General features: G+C 42.5%; 1 protein-coding gene across 3 annotated transcripts in view; it reads right to left on the bottom strand.

The window, feature by feature from the left end:
• LOC132394236 (methylcytosine dioxygenase TET2-like) overlaps positions 1-19,360 on the bottom strand; it is a 177,747-nt gene that overhangs the window by 16,265 nt on the left and 142,122 nt on the right. For 2 of the 3 annotated variants that reach the window (XM_059970114.1, XM_059970115.1), the window contains 4 exons: positions 18,870-19,020; positions 18,116-18,205; positions 7,685-7,822; positions 4,154-4,514 (listed from right to left, as the gene is read on the bottom strand). In XM_059970114.1, coding sequence (XP_059826097.1) covers positions 4,154-4,514; positions 7,685-7,822; positions 18,116-18,205; positions 18,870-19,020 — 740 coding nt within the window. Of the gene's footprint in view, positions 1-3,394; positions 3,509-4,153; positions 4,515-7,684; positions 7,823-18,115; positions 18,206-18,869; positions 19,021-19,360 lie in introns of all 3 variants that reach the window. The other variant, XR_009512229.1, reaches the window with a different exon arrangement.

Genomic DNA, 19,360 nt, shown 5'->3' with positions numbered 1-19,360 from the left:
GACATATAGAAATGGGAAGTGGAATTAAAATGGGTGGCCACTGAGAGATTCTGCTTGTTCTGGTGGATGGAGCATAGATACCTGGCGAAGCGGTCTCCTAATCTACGTTAGGTCTCTACATTATACAGGAGGCCACACCAGGAACACTGAACACAGTACATGACCCAATAGACTCACGGGTGAAATGTCACCTCACCTGGAAGGACTGTTTAGGGCCCTGAATGGTAGTGAGGGAGGAGCTGTAGGGGCAGGTGTGGCACTTGTTCTGCTTGCAAGGATAAAAAGATAAGTGCCAAGAGGGATATCAGTGGGAGGGATGATTGGACAACAGAGTCACGTAGGGAGTGATCCCTGTGGAAAGCAGTAAGTGTGTGGATAGGTGAGGAGGGAGGGAAAGCTGTGCTTGGTGGTGGGATCCTGTTGGACGTGGTGGAAATTTCAGAGAATTATGTGCTGGATGTGGAGGCTGGTGGCATGGTAGGTGAGGACACGAGGAACCCTATGTGTTCTCCTATTAGGGAATGAGACAAGGCAGGGGATAGAAGTTTGTGTAGGGGGACTCTTTGCACCTAGTGACCACAATCTCATTAGTTTCAAGGTGATTATGGAAAAAATGTCAGGTCTGCAGGTTCAGACTGTAAACTGAAAGGCCAATTCTGATGGCATTAGAAACAATCTGGCAAAAATGGATGCTTCTGGCAAAGGTGCACTTGGTAAGTGGGAGACTTCAAAAGTAAAACTTTGAGAGTACAAACCTTATGTGTTCCTGTCAGAATAAAAGGCAAGATTAACAAGTTTAGGGAACCTTGATTTTTACGAAATATTGAGGCTCTGCTTAAGAAAAAGGAGGTGCATGGCAGGTATAAGCAAGTAGGAACAAATGAGGTACTTATGGAGTATAAAAAATGCACCAGAACACTTAAGAAAGAAATCAGGAGGGCTAAAAGAAGGCATGAGGTTGCTCCAGCAGACAAGATGAAGGGGAATCGGAAGGGATTCTACAGGTATGTTAAGAGCAAAAGGATTATAAAATTGACCCTCTGAAAGATCAGAATGGTAATCTATGCACGGAGCGAAAAGAGATGGGGGAGATGTTAAGTGTATTTTTTTGCATCTATATTTACTCAGGAGATGGACACAGAGTCTACAGAAATGAGGCAAAGCAGCATTGAGTTCATGTACTCTGTACAAATTACAGAGGAGGTGGTGTTTGCTGTCTTGAGGCAGATTAGGGTAGACAAGGTATTCCCTCAGATCCTGTGCAGAAATTGTTGGGGCCCCAGCAGAGCTATCTAAGACATCCTTAGCAACAGGTGGGGTACAGGAGGGTTGGAGGACAGCTAATGTTCTTCCACTGTTTAGGAAAGGCTCTAAAAATAAACCAGGAAATTATAGGCCACTGAGCCTGTCATCAGTAGTGGAAAAGTTACTGGAAGGTATTCTAAGAGACTACATATATGAGTATTTGGAAAGACATGGATTGATTAGGGATAGTCAGCTTGGGTTTTTGTGTGGTAGGTCACACCTCATCAATGGTATACAGCAAGCATTCTCAACCTGGGTCCATGGATTCCTTGCTTAATGGTATTCATCCATGGCATAACAAAGGTTGGGAACCCTTTCGAGGAAGTTACCATGAAAATTGATGAAGACAAAGTAGTGGATGTTGTCAGCAAGGCAGCTGACAAGGTCCTGCACGGAAGATTGATTAAGAAGATTCAGTCGCTCAGCATTCAAGATGAGGTAGTATACTGGATTAGACATTAGCTTTGTGGAAGATGCCAGGGAGTGGTGGTAGAGGGTTGCCTCTCTGACTGGAGGCCTGTGACTAGTGGAGTGCCGCAGGGATCGGTGCTGCGTCTGTTGCTTGTCATTTATATCAATGATCTGGCTGACAATGTGGTTAACTGGATCAGCATATTTGCGGATGAAATCAAGATTTGGGGGTGAGTAGACAATCAAAGGTTGCAGCAAGATCTGGGCCAGCTGGAAAAATGGGCTGAAAAATCGCAGATGGAATTTAACGCAGACAAGTGTGAGGCATTTTGTGTAGTGGAACAAAGGGATCTGGGAATACTGTACAGGTCCATAATTCATTGAAAATTGCATCATTGGAAGATAGGGTCATAAAGAAAGCTTGGGACGTTGGCTTTCATAGATCAAATTACTGAGTACAGAAGATAGGATGTTATGTTGAAGTTTTATAAGACATTGGTGAGGCTTAATTTGGAGTACTGTGTGCAGTTTTCTTTAGGTTAGTTGTAAACAAAGGCTGAAAGAATGCTGCTAGGACTGAAGGACCTGAATTACAAGTAAAGATTGAATAGGCTAGAACTTTATTCCCTGGAATGTAGAAATTTAAGGGAAGATTTGATAGAGGGTATAGATTGGGTACATGCAAGTAGGCTTTTTCACTGACGTTGTGTGAGACTACAATTAGAGGTCACAGATTAAGGATAAAAGGTGACACGTTTAAGGGGAACATGAGGGGGAACTTTTTTAGCCGGAGGTGGTGAGAGTGTGTGAAGCAAGCTGCTAGTGCAAGTGGTGAACACAATTTCAATTTTAATGTTTAAGGGAAGTTTGGATCAGTACATAGATCAAAGGGGTATAGAGGGTTATGGTCTGGGTGCAGGTCGATGGGACTAGGCAGTTTGAATGGTTCGGGGTGGACTAGATGGGCCGAAGGGCCTATTTCTGTGTTGTAGTTTTCTATGACTATGCAGCTCACCAAGCTTTCCACCATACTGAAGATTCTAATAGAATAGGAAACCATACAACCGACATAGCCTCCACTCTAGAACCAAGAATATTGCATCCTTAACCATCAACCTATCATCACAAATCAGGCTTGTGCGAGTGTACACTGGAAGATCAAGCTTCCAGTTATAATCAAGTTTGCAGATGACATGAAAATGGCTGGTGTTATAGTGAGGAGAACTGTCTTAGGCTACAGCATAACATTCATTCATTAGAAATTTGGGCGGAGCAATGATAGATGAAGTTTACTCCTGATAAGTGCAAGCCAATGTATTTTGGGGTGTCACAGAAGTGTCGGACATAAATAGTAAACTAAAGGAATGATGTGATTGTCCTGGAGAGGGTACCGGGATTGGAGCATCTCAGTTATAGGGAGGAACTGGATTAAATCAAATTCTTGAACCAGGTTCCCTGCTCCCTGTTCTCTCATGACAAGTGATTACTAGGAGAATGGATGAAGCCATTCAAGAATACTCTCAAAATCTCTTTGAAAAAAATATAACCTTCTCACCCCGTTCAAAATGGAGAAGGAAAACTTGGTATTTGCATAAACTTGAATCTCATCAATAGGAATTCAGCGAAACTCAGCGAAAAGGGTGTAAGAAGTGCATCACTTCACAAACTACCCACCCACCTCTCGCACTCCTCCTCTCCTCGGCAGAGTCAGGCCCATTAGATTAGCCCTATGAGCTACCTCAGAACCCACTGAACTAGCGTGGAGAGAGTCATCCTTAATCCTGAGGAACTGCTGAGAAAAGAAGCAGAAGGATAAAAATAATAAATAAGCAATAATATTTCCAATTTACTAGTCACTTCCAGGATAAAGATCAGCCAGGATAGTGTGTTGTGTGACTTTTTTAAATATTTATCCAAGAGAGCAAAGTAATCTTAAGTTTCATGTCATCCGAAGACCAGAGCATTGTCATTTACCAATACCCTGTACAGTGCTGATCACTTGAATTCATGGCTTTGACTTATTACGAGCTCTCTATTAATCTCTCATTCTGATCTCTATCTGATTTATGATTCATTCTATTCCTCTTACAGCTCCCTTAGACCCATTCTGTTTCAGAAGGAGCCATTGCCAGTTGCATCACTCAATCTCTCTTGACCTTCATTCCATCCTTTGCTCTCTCTACTCCTGCCTCTCCACTTCTTCAACGTAATATTAGTTTTAATTAGAACTATTTCCCTGTTCTGATTAAGGCCATAAACCTGAAATATTAACTCTGTTTCTACCTCCACAGATAATGCCGCATTTACTTTAGCATTTCCTGGTTTTGTTCCAATCAAACATCTGGCTGTCAAATGGGAGATGAGGGCAGCTGATGTTTAAACTACTGATTCAGCAGGATGTTGAAGGTGTGGCTACAAGTTCAAGAACTGGTTTTACCTAATTTACTTGGCAACTGCTGTTTGAAAGCTGTGTTTTCTGAGCTGGCCTGATGTGACCGTGCTGTCGTTGAATGACTCTTCTCAGCTTTTGCAGTGTTGTTTTCCTGATTCAAGAGCCGCCCAGCCTTCCTGGATTCCTTCTTCTGCCTTCCAGACTTGGCTGGACGAGCCAACATTCTCACCACACGACGAAAAGAGGTCAGCACTTGAATAGCACCTTGCTTGATCTTTTCTTCTTGACCTTCCACACTACCAAACTCATCAGTAGAAGAAATTTTGTACAAAGGCAGCACATGAAGCTGTTCATCCTCTGGAATTTGGCCAATAACTCGATTGTCCTCTTTGGTAAGTGTGCAAACCTAAGTATACCAATGAAAGAAAATTTATTCAATATATATTTTTCAATAAATTAGCTGAACTTAAATCATGCAAGGCACATATGCAAAAAGAATCTGGGTTTCACAGTGGAAAAGTCTGACAGTATCCCTCCATACACCTCCGATCCATGTACCTGTCCAAGTTTTTCTTAATTGTTAAAGGTGAGCCCACATTTACCACTTCATCTGGCAGCTCGTTCCACACTCCCACCACTCTCTGTGTTAAAAAGCCCCCCTCCCAATGTTCCCTTTAAACCTTTCCCCATTCACCCTTAATCCAAGTCCTCTCTTTTTTTTCTCCCCCTAGCTTCAGTGGAAAAAGCCTGCTTACATTCACTCTATCTATACCCATCATAATTTTATATACCTCTATCAAATTTCCCCTCATTCTTCAACACTCCAGGGAATAAAGTCCTAACCTATTCAACCTTTCTCTGTATCTCAGTTTCTCAAGTCCCGGCAACATCCTTGTAAACTTCCTCTGCACTCTTTCAACCTTATTAATAACCTTCCTGTAATTCGGTGACCAAAACTGCACACAATACTCCAAATTTGGCCTCACCAATGCCTTATACAACCTCACCAGAACATTTCAATTCTTATACTCAATACTTTGATTTAAGACCAACATACCAAAAACTCTCTTTACAACCCTATCTACCTGTGACGCCACATTTAGGGAATTTTGTATCTATATTCCCAGATCCCTCTGTTCTACTGCACTCCTCAGTGCCCTACCATTTACCTTGTATGTTCTACCTTGGTTTTTCCTTCCAAAGTGCAATATCTCACACTTGTCTATATTAAACTCCATCTGCCATTTTTCAGTCCATTTTTCCAGCTGGTCTAAATCCCTCTGCAAGCTTTGAAAACCTTCCTCACTGTCCACTACACCTCTAATCTTTGTATCATCAACAAATTTGCTGATCCAATTTACCACATTATCATCCAGATCATTCTGTTGCAGCTTCTATGAGATTACATGACAAGGAACTTTGGTTTTATATATTTTTTGCACAAGTAGATTCAAATGAGTTCATACAATTGAAACAACCACAAAATTTAACAACATGGCAGAGTTCTGATCAATGATAACACAGCAACAATTTAGGTAACTCTGCTCTGGGGGAAGTTGTAGCATTTGTTACCTTCCTCATAACAGCACTGGCAAGCAGCAGAAAATATCAATTAGAAATTATTTACATCCTCCTTTAACATTCTCTCACCTGAAAACATCCTCGTCTGTAACATCAATAATAACTAGTATTTATAGAGCACTCTTAAATACAGCAAAACACTTCACAGTTGCTCTATCAGAGATAACCTGACACATTAGATTTCTGAGGAATCATTAAAGAGAAGGGTAGGAATGAGCATCACAGAGGAGGAAAGATCTTTGATGAGTTTTATGGAAGAGATTTCAGAGCTTAAGACAGATGCATCAGTGCTGGAACAACTGAACTGAAGGATGATCCTGGAGTGAGACCAGGCTGCAGACATTGCTTGATTGGGAACCAGCGGTAGTTAGCAAGAACAAGAATAACTGCTGAAGAGAAAATTATGTAAACTAGTGCTCCAGTACGATAGGGAGGACAGCCAAGAATATGTTGTACAGTCAGCTTAAAATGCCCAGTTTAATTAAATGCACATTTGGGATTTCAGTACACTGGAACTGAGCATTGTGACAAAGGTACAGACTGGCTATCCTAACAGAGTTGAGGCATAGTTCAGTACTAGGGCACATTATTCCCAGTTTGTGTGTGGACTGGCTCAGTTTCATACAGATGCCAGGCAATGAGTCAAAATCTCTGCCTTAGGAATATGGACCAGAGACAATGTTTCTGAGATAGCCAAATACTCAGTCGGTCAAAATGTCTACCAATACAGTATAATAGGGAACTTGAATTAAGGCAGGTCTTTGAAGACAAGGGCATGTGGAGAGGTGTGGGCGTGTGGAATGCAGAATAGTATATGGCCTGGAGCAATGCAGATATCTGGATATTGAATATACTTCACTTGGTACAGAAGGTTGCACAAGTGCAGATGTTTGGATTGCAGTCTGTGTTTAGACAGATCCCAGTGTCCGAATAGGTGCAGATGTCTGAACTGTTGCCAATGTTTATCTTTATCCATTTATCTGATGGTGTTTATGTTTATGTAGGGGTATTTGTGTTGCTGCAAGTTTTAAGAGTAGGCAAATTGATTGTTGGTGCAGATGACTGGTTGCTGGTGACTGTGTTGTGTGTTGCTGATGATATTTGTATTAGTGTGGGAGTTTGGCTAATGCAGATTATCTGAAGTGGCGCCAGTTATTGTCTCAGTTGGGTATTTGTCCTTATTGAAAGTTTTGGGCTGCTGTAGATGCTTTTGTTGGTGCAGGGGACACGGATGATTAGCTTGTTGTTGGTGACTGCTGGGGCAGGAAGTTACATCCATTCTAGCTGTTTTGATTATTGCAGATTTTTGGATTGATGCCGGAGTTAAGACTGGTGTAGGTGTCTGAACTGGCAGAGTCCATGCTACCATCAAACACCCATTTACACTAATCCCACACAAACACATTCCCATCCTCTTCCCAAGTACATCCACACACCCAGCTCTTTTGGAATTTGGGAGGGAAGTGGAGCACTGGATAAAACACCCACAAAGGAAGAACGTCACGGTAGCCTGGTGGTTCCAGAGTTTGGTATTCAATTCCAGTGCTGTTCTGCAAGGAGTATCCCTATGCCCTCCCTGAGGAAGGCGTGATTTCCGCCCACAGACCAAAGAAGTACCGAGTAAGTTAGCTGGCCATTGAAAATTGTCCTGTGATTAGGTTAGGGTCAGGGCGGCAGGACTCAAAGGGTCAGAAAGGCCTACTTCCCGCTGTGTCACTGTTGGGTAAGATGCGGGTGAAAGTGCTGGTTTTGCTGAAGATGTTTGTGTCAGTAAAGGTGCTTAACATGCTACAAGGTGATTCAGTGTTGGGAAAATGATCAAATTGGATCTGGCTGATTCATCTCTTTGTTCAATAATGATGCAGCTGATTGGTTTCATAAATGTTCGCATTACATGATGGTAAACTGAATGTGCCAGGTTTGATTGCAAGCCAATGAATTGCATGTGAACATTGTAGGAGCTCTCCTATAGTCAAGAGCAGGATTAGTACATACCACAGTGCTACCGTTCTGCATGTTATGCAAATCTCTGTGAGCATGGGCACAAAAATCAACACAAGCAGTCACTCCTGAGAATGGGTGGCCCTCTGCTTGGCCAAGACGACAATCTGGTGCTCGCTGTTCAAATTCCACCTACAAATTTTAAAAAATCAAGCATTAGTCTTCAGCAATTAAACACTATTACATCGAGTGAAACTTCCCCACCATAGTTCCATTTGTAATTCTCCATGGTTATATTGGCTGGTAGCAACATCAGCAATACGTTGCACAAGAGGTGGTGTAGAACAGCAAAAGTGACTTTCATTATGGCCTGGAACTGACGATATTCTTATTTCAGAAAAACAGACAAGTTTGTTTTCATTGATCCAGCTACAGGTTTCTATAAATGCACAACTCTGAACTCACTGGAGCATGTGCCAATTAGAACACATTGCCTTTCATTAAAAACTGGGAATGAGTTGCTTAAAAAATCCAGAATCCTGAAGCTCCTGCTCAGGAATGTGCCTCTACTTTTTGGCTCCATTGATACGTATGTACATAAGGTCCTTCTGGTGCTTTAAGTGGGACATTATACTGTGGGAGGGAGCTGGCCATTTGATATCGCTCCTTCTCCTGCAATTGAAAGCAGTAATCACCAGGAACTATGAAAACACAATAAGACTGGAACACCAACATAATTTCCAGTAGAAGAAGGTATTGCATAAGGTACCAAATTAAACCAATTAATCTGTGGTCTGAGACTGGATAGACCTAATATGACGGGCACTTTGAGCAATTAGGTTTTCTCTCTGCTATAAATGTAGACTCAGTCAATCCAGACAACCAGATTTTTTTCTTTTCTAAGCTACATTTCTACCATTTTTGTTGTGTGAAAAAGTTAATAAACTTACAGGTTGAAGTAGGAAAATGACATAGAAATCAAGTTATTATTTTATTGCAATTTCCAAAAACAAAAGTTGACCATAGGTAAGCAGCGCAAATTTCAAACGATTATTGTGGTCAGATCCAGAAACTCTTAAAACTGCCTGACGAGAGAAGACAGTACAGCTTTCAACTGCTCCCTAGAGATCTGTCTTTGCCCCCACCTGTCTCATTTATCTCATTCACACACTGTGCTTTGGCAACGTCTGAAATCAAAGCATTACTTGTCACTCCTGTACCAATGACCCCACATCTACCTCACCCACCTTCCAACTGCTGCTCTCCGATTTATCAAATTGTTTAACTACAATTTTCCTGGAAATCCTGGCTGCTAGGTGATGTATTTGGTCCCCACTATAAACCATTCAGAAGAAATTGATTCCAACCTTCACCCAGCTCTCACTGAGACTCAACCAAACTGTTCATAACCCTATCATATCTGAGCCACCGATTTCATCCTCTGTGGCAATTTCAGAGTCTGTTCCTGCCTCAGCTCATTAGCTGCTGAAACAATCATCCACTTGTTCTCTACCTCTATTCCAATGCACCCCTGGCTTGCTCTCTATTTCTACCGATACACTTGAGGTCACTGAAAACACCACTTAATTCCAAGATGCTCCGATCATTCATCATCCCTGGATTTGCTGACCTATGCTGTCTCCTGGATAAGGACCGTCTCATTTTTAGAATTCCCTTTGTTTGCAAATCCCTTTACAGTCTCGCCCCTTCATGCATTCTTTTTAATTTACTCTGGCCCTGTAACCTTGTAAGTATATTGGCATTCCACATTGTTCAACTCAGAAGAAACTTTTCCTCCAGTTCCTAACTTTCCTGCTTCAACCAAAATCTTGATAATTTGACTCTACTATCTCCTCTGGCAGCAAGTTGGAGAAATCAACCACTCTCTGTGTATGCAACTTAACCTTCAGATCTCCCTTAAAAAAAGATTCCTTCCCCCTTATCTTATTCCTGTTATAAAGAACTGCCTTGGATCATCTCTCAGCCTCTCATTCCAGGTTAAACAAACCCAACCTACCTAGTCTCTTTGTAACTACTCAATTCTAGCCAATATCCAGATGAATCTCCTCTGCACTCCCATCACAGCAACTGTAGTAGTGTGACAATCAGAACTCCACACAATACTCCAAGTGTGGTCTAACAAAATTTTTATAAAGTTGCAACACAAGGTAACCACTTGAATATTCTAAGACCCAGTCTATGCAGTTAAGCATACTATACGATTTCTTCATTGCCCTATCTACTTATGTTGCCCATGCTCATGGAACAATGGACTTGAACCCCAAGGTCACTCTTTTCACCAACATTCATTACTATTCATTGCATGCCCTAACTTACACCTTGAACATTCTTTAAACAAAGTCAAAGACACGCATGAAGAATGTATCTAAGGATTTTATGCCAATACATTGCCCAATTTTAGCAGATTGTTGTTTATGTGAATTAAGCCTCAAGTGCCATCCAGTCTCATGTATCAAGTTCTTATACCTGCCTCTCCCATAGCTGAGAACTTACCCTGTTTAATGATCCTATAAACTTCTTGGTCAGCTGACCATGATGTCTTCCAGGTTATTGATTCCAAATTGGTGTATACAGAAACACAACACTTACAAAAAGCTGTAGAGTTTGCACCAATGTCTCTAAGGTCTGCCAAATTCATAAGTTATTAGAAAATCAGTTAAGTCTGGAAAATTTGTAAGTTACGACGTGTCTAAGTGACTTTTCATGATTCTAAATTCAATACCTCCTTTGACTGCAGCACTGGGCGTTCCAGCTACCAAAACCAATTTCAGCAGTCAATCCATTCCATGATGTCATTACTTACCTGGCTTTAATGGAACCATATTTTATTGGCTCATCTTAGAAACAGAAAACCTACAGCACAATACAGGTCCTTCAGCCCATGATGCTGTGTCGAACTTGTACTTACTTTACAAATTACCTAGGGTTATCCATAGCCCTCTATTCTTCTAAACTTCATGTACCTATCCAGGAGTCTCTTAAAAGATCCTATCATATCCGCCTCCACCACTGTCGACAGCAGCCCATTCCACGCACTCACTACTCTCTGCGTAAAAATCTTGTCCCTGACATCTCCTCTGTACCTACTTCCAAGCACCTTAAAACTGTATCCTCTCATGTTAGTCATTTCAGTCCTGGGAAACAGCCTCTGACTACTGACGTGATCAATGCCTCTCATCATCTTATACACCTCTGTCAGGTCACCTCTCATCCTCCTTTGCTCCAAGGAGAAAGGCCGAGTTCACTCAACCTATTCTCATAAGGCATGCTGCCCAATCCAGGCAACATCCTTGTAAATCTCCTCTGCACCATTTCTATAGTTTTCACATCCTTCCTGCAGTGAGGCGACCAGAACTGAGCACAGTACTCCAGGTGGGGTCTGACCAGGTCCTATAAAGCTGTAACATTACCTTTCAGCTCTTAAACTCAATCCCACGATTGATGAAGGCTAATGCACCGTATACCTTCTTAACCACACAGTCAACCTGTGTAGCAGCTTTGAGTGTCCTATGGACTCAGACACTGATCCCTCTGATTCTCCACACTGCCATTAATGGTAAGAGTCTTACCATTAATACTATATTCTGCCATCATACTTCATGTGCCACTTCTCAGCCCAGTTTTGCATTCTATCGATGTCCAGCTGTAACCTTTGACAGCCCTCCACACTATCCACAACACCCCTAACCTTTTTGTCATCAGCAAATTTACTAACTCAACCCACCACTTCGTCATCCAGGTCATTTGAAAAAATTATGAAGAAAAGGGGTCCCAGAACAGATCCCTGAGGCACCCCATTGGTGACCGACCTCCATGCAGAATATGACCCATCTACAACCACTCTTTGCCTTCTGTGGGCAAGCCAATTCTGAATCCTGTATTCTGGTCTTGTATCAATAATATTACTGACTGCACGACACCATATGGAATCTTTTTAATATTACAATTAAAATCACTCTCATTCTATGCTTTTGGCAGAAACTCAAAAAGAGGTTGTATGGAAGTCTGCAACTACACAGGCCATGCAAGCAATCATCCACTTCACAATGGTGCAGCAGGGGTCAGCTGATCCTGTTCACAGTTTAAGTAGGAGTGCCAAGGAACAGCAGAATAGATGGCAGGAAACGCCATTTAATAATTACACAGTTGTCCCATATTCCTAAGAACATGTTGCCAGGCACCTTGACTGATGTAGAACTATTGCAGCAGATCCAGGTCCTTGCTTACTTAGTCTTGCGTTTCTTCTGGCTATGACCAACCTGTCAAAGTACTTCATCACAGTAGATGTGACTGCCACTGGTGAGGCTGTTCATCCTGTTCTTCTTGGGGACTAGTATGACTGATGCCTTTTTGAAGCAGGTGAGAGATTGAAGATGTCATTGAGCACTCCTGCTAGTCGGTTGGCACAGGTTTTCAGAGCCCTACCAGGAACAATATTGGGGCCTGACATCTTGTAGGGGTTCACCCTCCTGAAAAATATTCTGACGTCTGCCTCTGAGATAGAGGTCATAGGGTTGCCAGATCCTGCAAGGATTCACAAAAGCGTAGCTTTTCAAAGTGTACATAAAAGGTACAGCACTCATCTGGGACTGAAGCATCTCAGCCATTCACAACATTACGATTTTGCCTTGGAGGAAGTAGTGGTCTAGAAACCTTGCCAGAGCTGCCTTGTATCCAATTCCATCTCTTCCTTCAATCAGAATTGTTTTTTCACTTTTACAGGTTATACTTGGACTTCTTGTATAGTTCTGGTTTACTAGTTTTGAATGCCAGCAGACTGCAGATCTCCCGGTTGAGCCTTAGTTTTTTGTTTGAGTATGTCCAGTTTGTTCTAGAAGGCACACATTTATCCACACAGACCTTAATGATGTCGTTGACAACTGTGGCATATTCATTCAGGTTTGAAGACAGATACCTGAATATTGTGCGGTCCTGTAAGTGCTCCTACACATCCTTGACCATCATTTGTGTGCTCACCACTGGTGCTGTGGTCCTCAGTCTCTACCTGTAAGCAGGAGTAAATGTACAGAAAGGTGATGGGGCTTGCCACATGGTGCTGTAACAGTAGTCAAGTGTGTTGACCCATCTGGTTCCACAGGTGATCAGAGACTTCTTCAAGTTGACCTTGCTGAAATTGCACAGGGTGATCAGGAAGTTATCAGGGTGATGCTGATCATGGTGTTCTGCTCCTCCAGTACCAGCCTGACAGTAAAATGTACACTGCTACCACAATCATGGCAGAAAACTCGGCAGATGTGAACACTAGATATTCCATGTCATGTGAACAGGACCGAGATGTCTGTGCACCACAATGAGTTAACATTGAAGCAGACACTGTACCTTTAAGAGACTCCACTCTCCCGTTGATGTGGTGGATGGTGAACTCCTCAGGCTGCAGTGCTGCATCCGAAACAGTACGTCAGCCATATTTCCATGAAGTTCCTGATGTCCCTCTGGTAGTCTTCTGTTTTACTGTCCAGAGACTGTACGTTTGCCAGCAAGATAGTAGGAAGTGGAGATCCAAGGGCTCTGCATTTCAATCTTACTTGCAAACCAACACACTTTCTGTGTTGCTTTTCTCTTAAAGGGAACTTGCACTCACTCCATGTCTGCAGTCCGGGTACTGCCGGTTTTGACGAGGAGATGCATGATGGCTCCTCTGCATCTTTACCTTCCTTCCCCATGTGCTGTATATGCACTTACCTCTGAAGTTCATCTATTGAGTGCAAGGCTTTGCACTATTCAGAATACAATCATAAGCTGAAGGCACAGCAATGGTGCCAACATTTTCTTCTGCTTCTCTGCTTCATCTTGGTCATTAAGATCCTTCTTTAACCTCATGAAAATGCAGCAAAGGTGTTAAAATGGCAGCAGTTGACAGCAACACCACCAATCTAATCACACTGTTAGCTGCTCTCTTCAACAGCCAGCCAGCAAGGTCACTCAAAGAGAGTAAGGACATTTCTTAAATATGCAGACTGGATCCCACCTAAAATTTTACTCAAAAATCTATTTGATGATGAGCCAATGAAGATAATGCATCTGAGTCGGATGTTGTTTCGAAGCAACCACGATGCCGGAGGAACTCAATGTGCGAGGCAGATTCCGCGTAGGGAAATGGACAGTTGGCATTTTGAGTGAAGACCCTTCATCTAGACTGAAAGATCGGGGGAGGTAGCCAGTATAAAGAGATGAGGGTAAGTAACAGAACAAGAGACAGCCTTGTGAATGTGCAGAGAATGGACCTTGTGCAGGCAAAGGGAACTAGTTTAGTTTGGCATTTAATTAGTTCAAAGGACTGCTCCTGTACTGTCCTATATTCTAAGACCTGACAGGTGATAGGTAGGTCCAGGTGAGAAGGGTGATAGGCAGACTGTTGCTGGGAAATAATAGTTGGAGGTAACAAAGGGCTGGAGATGGAATCTGACGGTAAATGAAGGTGGAGCATGGAACCAAATACAGGAGGCAGGGTGGGTAGATGGGAATAGTTTGGGGCTGGGACCCGGTGACAGGAATGTTTAGGTGATGGGCACATGGAGTGGATGGAGGAGGGGAGAGTAAAAGGATGATGGGGGACTGGGCTAGGTGTAGGGGGAACTGAGTAGATCAGGCGGAGAGAATGAAGAGACTAAGGGAGGGAATAAGGAGATAGAGGGAGGGCAGTTTACCTGAAATTGGAGAAATTTATCTTGGGCACTAGAGGAACTAGAGCCCACCCTCCTCACCACCTGCTGCATCTCACAATAGGGCTCTGGGCTTTCTCTGAGGAAGATTTCCTGGTATCTCCCCTGACCAAATTACATTCCTGATTTGCTTATCCATGTAGCTGACTTCTGGGAAAGATCTAACTGGATCACCACTGGTACCATTTTGTCTCACTATGACTATCTAGTGCTTCTGGTCTGGTTTGCACAGGTGAAAGTTGGGTCAGGTGTAAAAATATCCAGGGTCTCAACTAATGGATGGGCCAACAGTTTCCCAGTCTGAGCTCAGACCCAAACCTCCACAATTACTTTGCCTCATCTCTTTATACTGGCTACTGAGGGCAATGTATTCATGCCAAGCATTAACCTTCCAATCAGTTTTCCTCTGGAAAGATAAGGCCATCCTCAGTGAGTGCACCCCCGATAGTTTGAAATTTGGAGACACAGCATCTGTAATACTCATGGAAGCCAGGGAAAAGATGATCTCGGGCTGATGCTTAATGGCAAAGTGTATACAAATTACTATGCTTCAAGTTTTGGAGAGGCTGCAAAATTGGTGCATTTTTTTTAAAAACTGTGCCAGTGATATCTGCCAACCTCGCCATGGTGTTAGTGTCACACGTGGCTATTCTTGAATAAACCTTTCCTCATATCCGCAATGCTGCCTACAGGTGGCTGGAAGGTGAAAACTTCTATGTGGGAGTCATCATTACTGCCAAAGCACTTCCAAATGAGGTGAAGGAGGAAATAATAATAAGCACTTTATTGATCCCAAGTGGGAAATCGTTTTGTTACAGCAGCAACATTTAAAAACACACTTAGCAATAATGAATAATAATAATAATAATAATAATAAATATAATAATATTAATAATAAAGTACAGAATAATAATACACAATAATTTATCAATGTACAATACTGTGCAATAATAGTGTACGATATAAATAAAACAAAGATTATTGGACTATGATGGGCGTTCTCCTGTTGCACAAAGATGAACCATTGTATATACTTATTGCATTTGGTAGGAAAGATTTTCTGTAACGATCCGTGTGACGGTGCAGCTGAATGAGTCTGTTCGAAAGGGTGATCCACTGCTTATTCAGTAGGTCATGGAGAGGATGTGCCAGATTGTCCATAACGGATAACAGTTTGTTTAGTGACCCCCTCTCCTCCACCAACTCAAAAGAGTCCAGGTTGCAGCCAAGGAAGGATCCAGCCTTTCTGATGAGTGTATTTAGTCTTTTTGCATCACCAGCACTGATGCTGCTCTTCTAACATAAAACCACAAAGAAACTGGTAAAAGATCTCCAATATCCAGCTACACTCATTGAAGGATCTCATCTGCCTTAGAAAATAGAGTCTGCTCATCCCCTTCCTGTAAACAGCTTTGTTGGTTTTCCAGTCAAGTCCAGTGTCAAGGTGAACACCCACCGCAAATTCTTCTCCCAGAATGTGTGCAGGGCTCGTCATTGTCCTCTTCCTCCTAAAATCAATCACCATCTCCCTGGTTTTGGCCACATTCAGGAGCAGGTGATTCCTCCCACACTACTCCACAAACTTGTCCCCCAGTCTTCTATACTCTGACTCCTGCCCATCTCTGATACACCCAACCACCGCAGAGTCATCAGAGAACTTCACAGATTTGTACTGAGAGCCGGAGGTGTACAGTGTGACAGAAATGGAGACAGGACAGTCCCTTGTGACACTCCAGTGCCCCTCACCAGCATCTCAGACAGAGAACTACCCAGCCGTACAAACTGGGGTCTATCTGTCAGGTAGTCAGTAATCCAGGAGATAGTGGATTTATCTATGCCCACCCTTTGCAGCTTCTCACTCAGAAGAAGTGGCTGGATTGTATTGAATGCACCAGAGAAATTAAAAATTGTGGTTCTCACAATGCCACCAGCATCATCCAGGTGGGAGTGAGGTCTCTGCAACAGATAGATAGATGATGACATCGTCCACTCCTACATGAGGTTGGTAGGCAATCTGTAGAGGGTCCAATAAAGATCTCACCTGTGGTCCAAGGTAAGTCAGGACCAGCCTCTCCAGCACCATCACGAGATGTCTTCCATAGCACTGGTATCTTTTCCTGACTCAGACTCAGATTGTAAAGTTGCCGCAAAATACCAGACTGCTGGCTTGCACAGGCCTTCACTACCCTGGGGCTGATACCGTCCAGTCCAGCAGCTTTGCCTTGATGTAGTCTCTCAGCTGTCTCTTAACCTGACCTGCAGTCACGGGAAGGTGGGGGAGGGTGGTCATCCCCATGAAGGCAGGATACTCCAAGGTTGGGGAATTTGGAACACAAGCACTCACCAGAGGGGAGGGAAGGGTGGAGGGAGAAGGTTTGGGGACAGGGAGGGTGTGTGGTCTGGGCAAGTGGGGGAGGGGACACCAGGAGGTTTCGTACTGAAACAAGTTCAATTTGTTGGCCCTATCCAGGCAGCCCTCGATCTTCCTTTCCTTAACCTCGAAGCCAGTGATCCACTTCATGCCCAAACACACGTCCCTTTAGCTTCCTCTTTGCACTCCCTCAGCTTTGCCTCAGTTCACTCAGTACTCATCTACCTCCAGACCTGAAGACTTTCTTCTTCATATTCAAAAGTCCTTTCAGGTCACTGGTGATCCAGGGATTGTTGTTGGGGAAGCAGCATACAGTCCCGGCTGGCAATTTGGTGTTCTCACAGAGTTTGATAAAGTCTGTGATACAATCAGTCATTTGGTTAATGTCCTCCCTGTGTGGTTCACATAACACATCCCAGATCATCCTCTCAAAGCATTCCTGCAGTGTCTCATTAACACCTTGAGTCTACCTTCTTACAATCCTTGTTGACACAGGCTACCTCTAGACTAGAGGCACGTACCTGGGTTGGCAGGACAAGGTTGTCATCGGATCTGCCAGGTGGGGGAAGGACAGCGGCCCTGTATGTGTCCTTTATATTTGCGTACAGAAGGTCTGGTGTTCTGTTGTCATGTGGGGCAGCTGACATATTGATAAAAATTAAACGTTCACCTTTCTCAGTCTTCTCCACTTTAATCCACAATAAGCAACATAAACTGATGCATCAAACACTACATACCTGGAACATGATTAGACAAAACAAAATATCCCATTCAGATAGATGAATCTCTTTGCCGTTCTAAATGAAGTCTTCTGGTCCACAGGACTTAGTTCAGAAAAGGAGGGCAATACAGCCTCTGTAGCCTGTTGTGCTATTCGTGTACTGTATCACCATATTTTTGGCTTGACTCCATTTCCCTTAATAATCTTTTTCAATCAATCTGCCTTGTAATATTTATTCAACTACAACAGCATGCATGCTGACAGTTCCATTGTCTTTTATGTGGTGACATTTGTCTCTAACTTTTAAGAACTACTAAAATTTACTTCTTTAAATCCTTAAACATAATCAAGCACACACAAGTTAATTCAGGCTTCAGGCAATTATGTAAAATTGATAAGATTCATTCAGTCACCTAAAATACAGTTAAATCAATAGATATTGTTCATTGTACACCAGCATCGAGTGTAAATGAATCCCTACATTACAAAAATATGTATTCCTAATGAATTTCCCTACATCATTAATTTTGACAGCTATCTGCCACCCTGAAACAAAGAGCATTTTTAACTAAACTCAACCTTTTGAGATTCAAAGTCAACATCATGACCTTCCATTGTTTAATTGGGTACTGATACTTCTGTCTTATTATCCAAAAGAGCAGTAAAAAGAAAACTAAACAACCACTCACTTGATTATTGAATGCATCTGGGGCAAGCTTCTTGTAAATAGGTGCCAATAAACTAGCTAGGTTTTGCAGATTTGCCTCCAGCTTCTCCTCCTAAAAGAAAAGGCAACAGATTAAACCACTGGAAGATTTAAGTCAGCACTTTACGGAAATACAGCACTCCCATTGGAAGCAACCCAAGGATTTTGGATGTAGAAATATAAGGGGTATTTACAGTTTGCTAAGTATATCATGCAACAAATTACACCATTAAAATGCTTCTTGTTTCATGGTTGAAGAATTAAAACTGATAAATAAATCTAGTAAAATGCTTTCCATTATCAGAACTATCTTTATGCCGGTCAGTAAGTTGGTCTTAAGAAGACAAGTGAGTTTTGCAAAAATGCATCAACAAGAGCATGATCACCTCAAGCACTGGAATTCTCCAGAGTGGGCTTCAACTGCTGCAACTTCTAACTAAATCTTTACAAGTCTGAAGCCAGAGTTGGTTTCTACCATGAAGCTTTGAATGTTTTCTCTCTCTGTGGCCTTATCTGCTCATCAGCACAAACTGTGGACAAACAAAACATGCTTCTTTTTCAACCCCATAAAGCTGTGTTCATCACTTGCTGCAACACTCTGCTGGTGAGCACAAGGCATAATGCCTGCATCTGCAAAAGCAGAATTCACCAAAATTCTGCTCTCCATGTGTCACGATCAGAAGAAGCCTCACAAAAAGATCAACTGCAGTGAGGAAGCACACCTAGTGACCACCCACCTCTTTGGGATCATCACCAAGCAGCTTGAACTTCCTGGGGGCTTTACTTCTTGCAAACTTACACCCATTATAGTACATACTCCAGGAGCAACCAAAGGAAAACGAGGCTCCACAAGTGTCTTGATCCAGCCCTTGGCAAGCACATGTTCGCCTGCATAGAAAAGTCAGAGTTAATCTTGTTCCCTATGCATTTGACTTCATCATTTAAAATGTTTACATTATGTACCAACATTGATTTGTATTAAGACTCATTGACTGACATCTGGTCAATATCCTAGTTAACATCCTTCGCAGGTGCACTTCACATGAACTAGATGACCTCCCCTCATTGAACACACCAAACCTGCATCTTCAAGAAAGCACTTCACTGTCATTCAATGAAGACACATGCCAGGTTCTCATGGATTACTAACAACAGCCTTACTTACATCACACACATCAAGAGTGAATAACTTAAACACCGCCTACCTGGGTAACCATTAACTGAATAT

This window comes from Hypanus sabinus, chromosome 5 (genome assembly GCF_030144855.1).
Source record: "Hypanus sabinus isolate sHypSab1 chromosome 5, sHypSab1.hap1, whole genome shotgun sequence".
Classification (NCBI taxonomy): Eukaryota; Metazoa; Chordata; class Chondrichthyes; order Myliobatiformes; family Dasyatidae; genus Hypanus; species Hypanus sabinus.
Note: the sequence above shows the minus strand (reverse complement) of the source record. Positions and strands in the feature narration are given on the sequence as shown.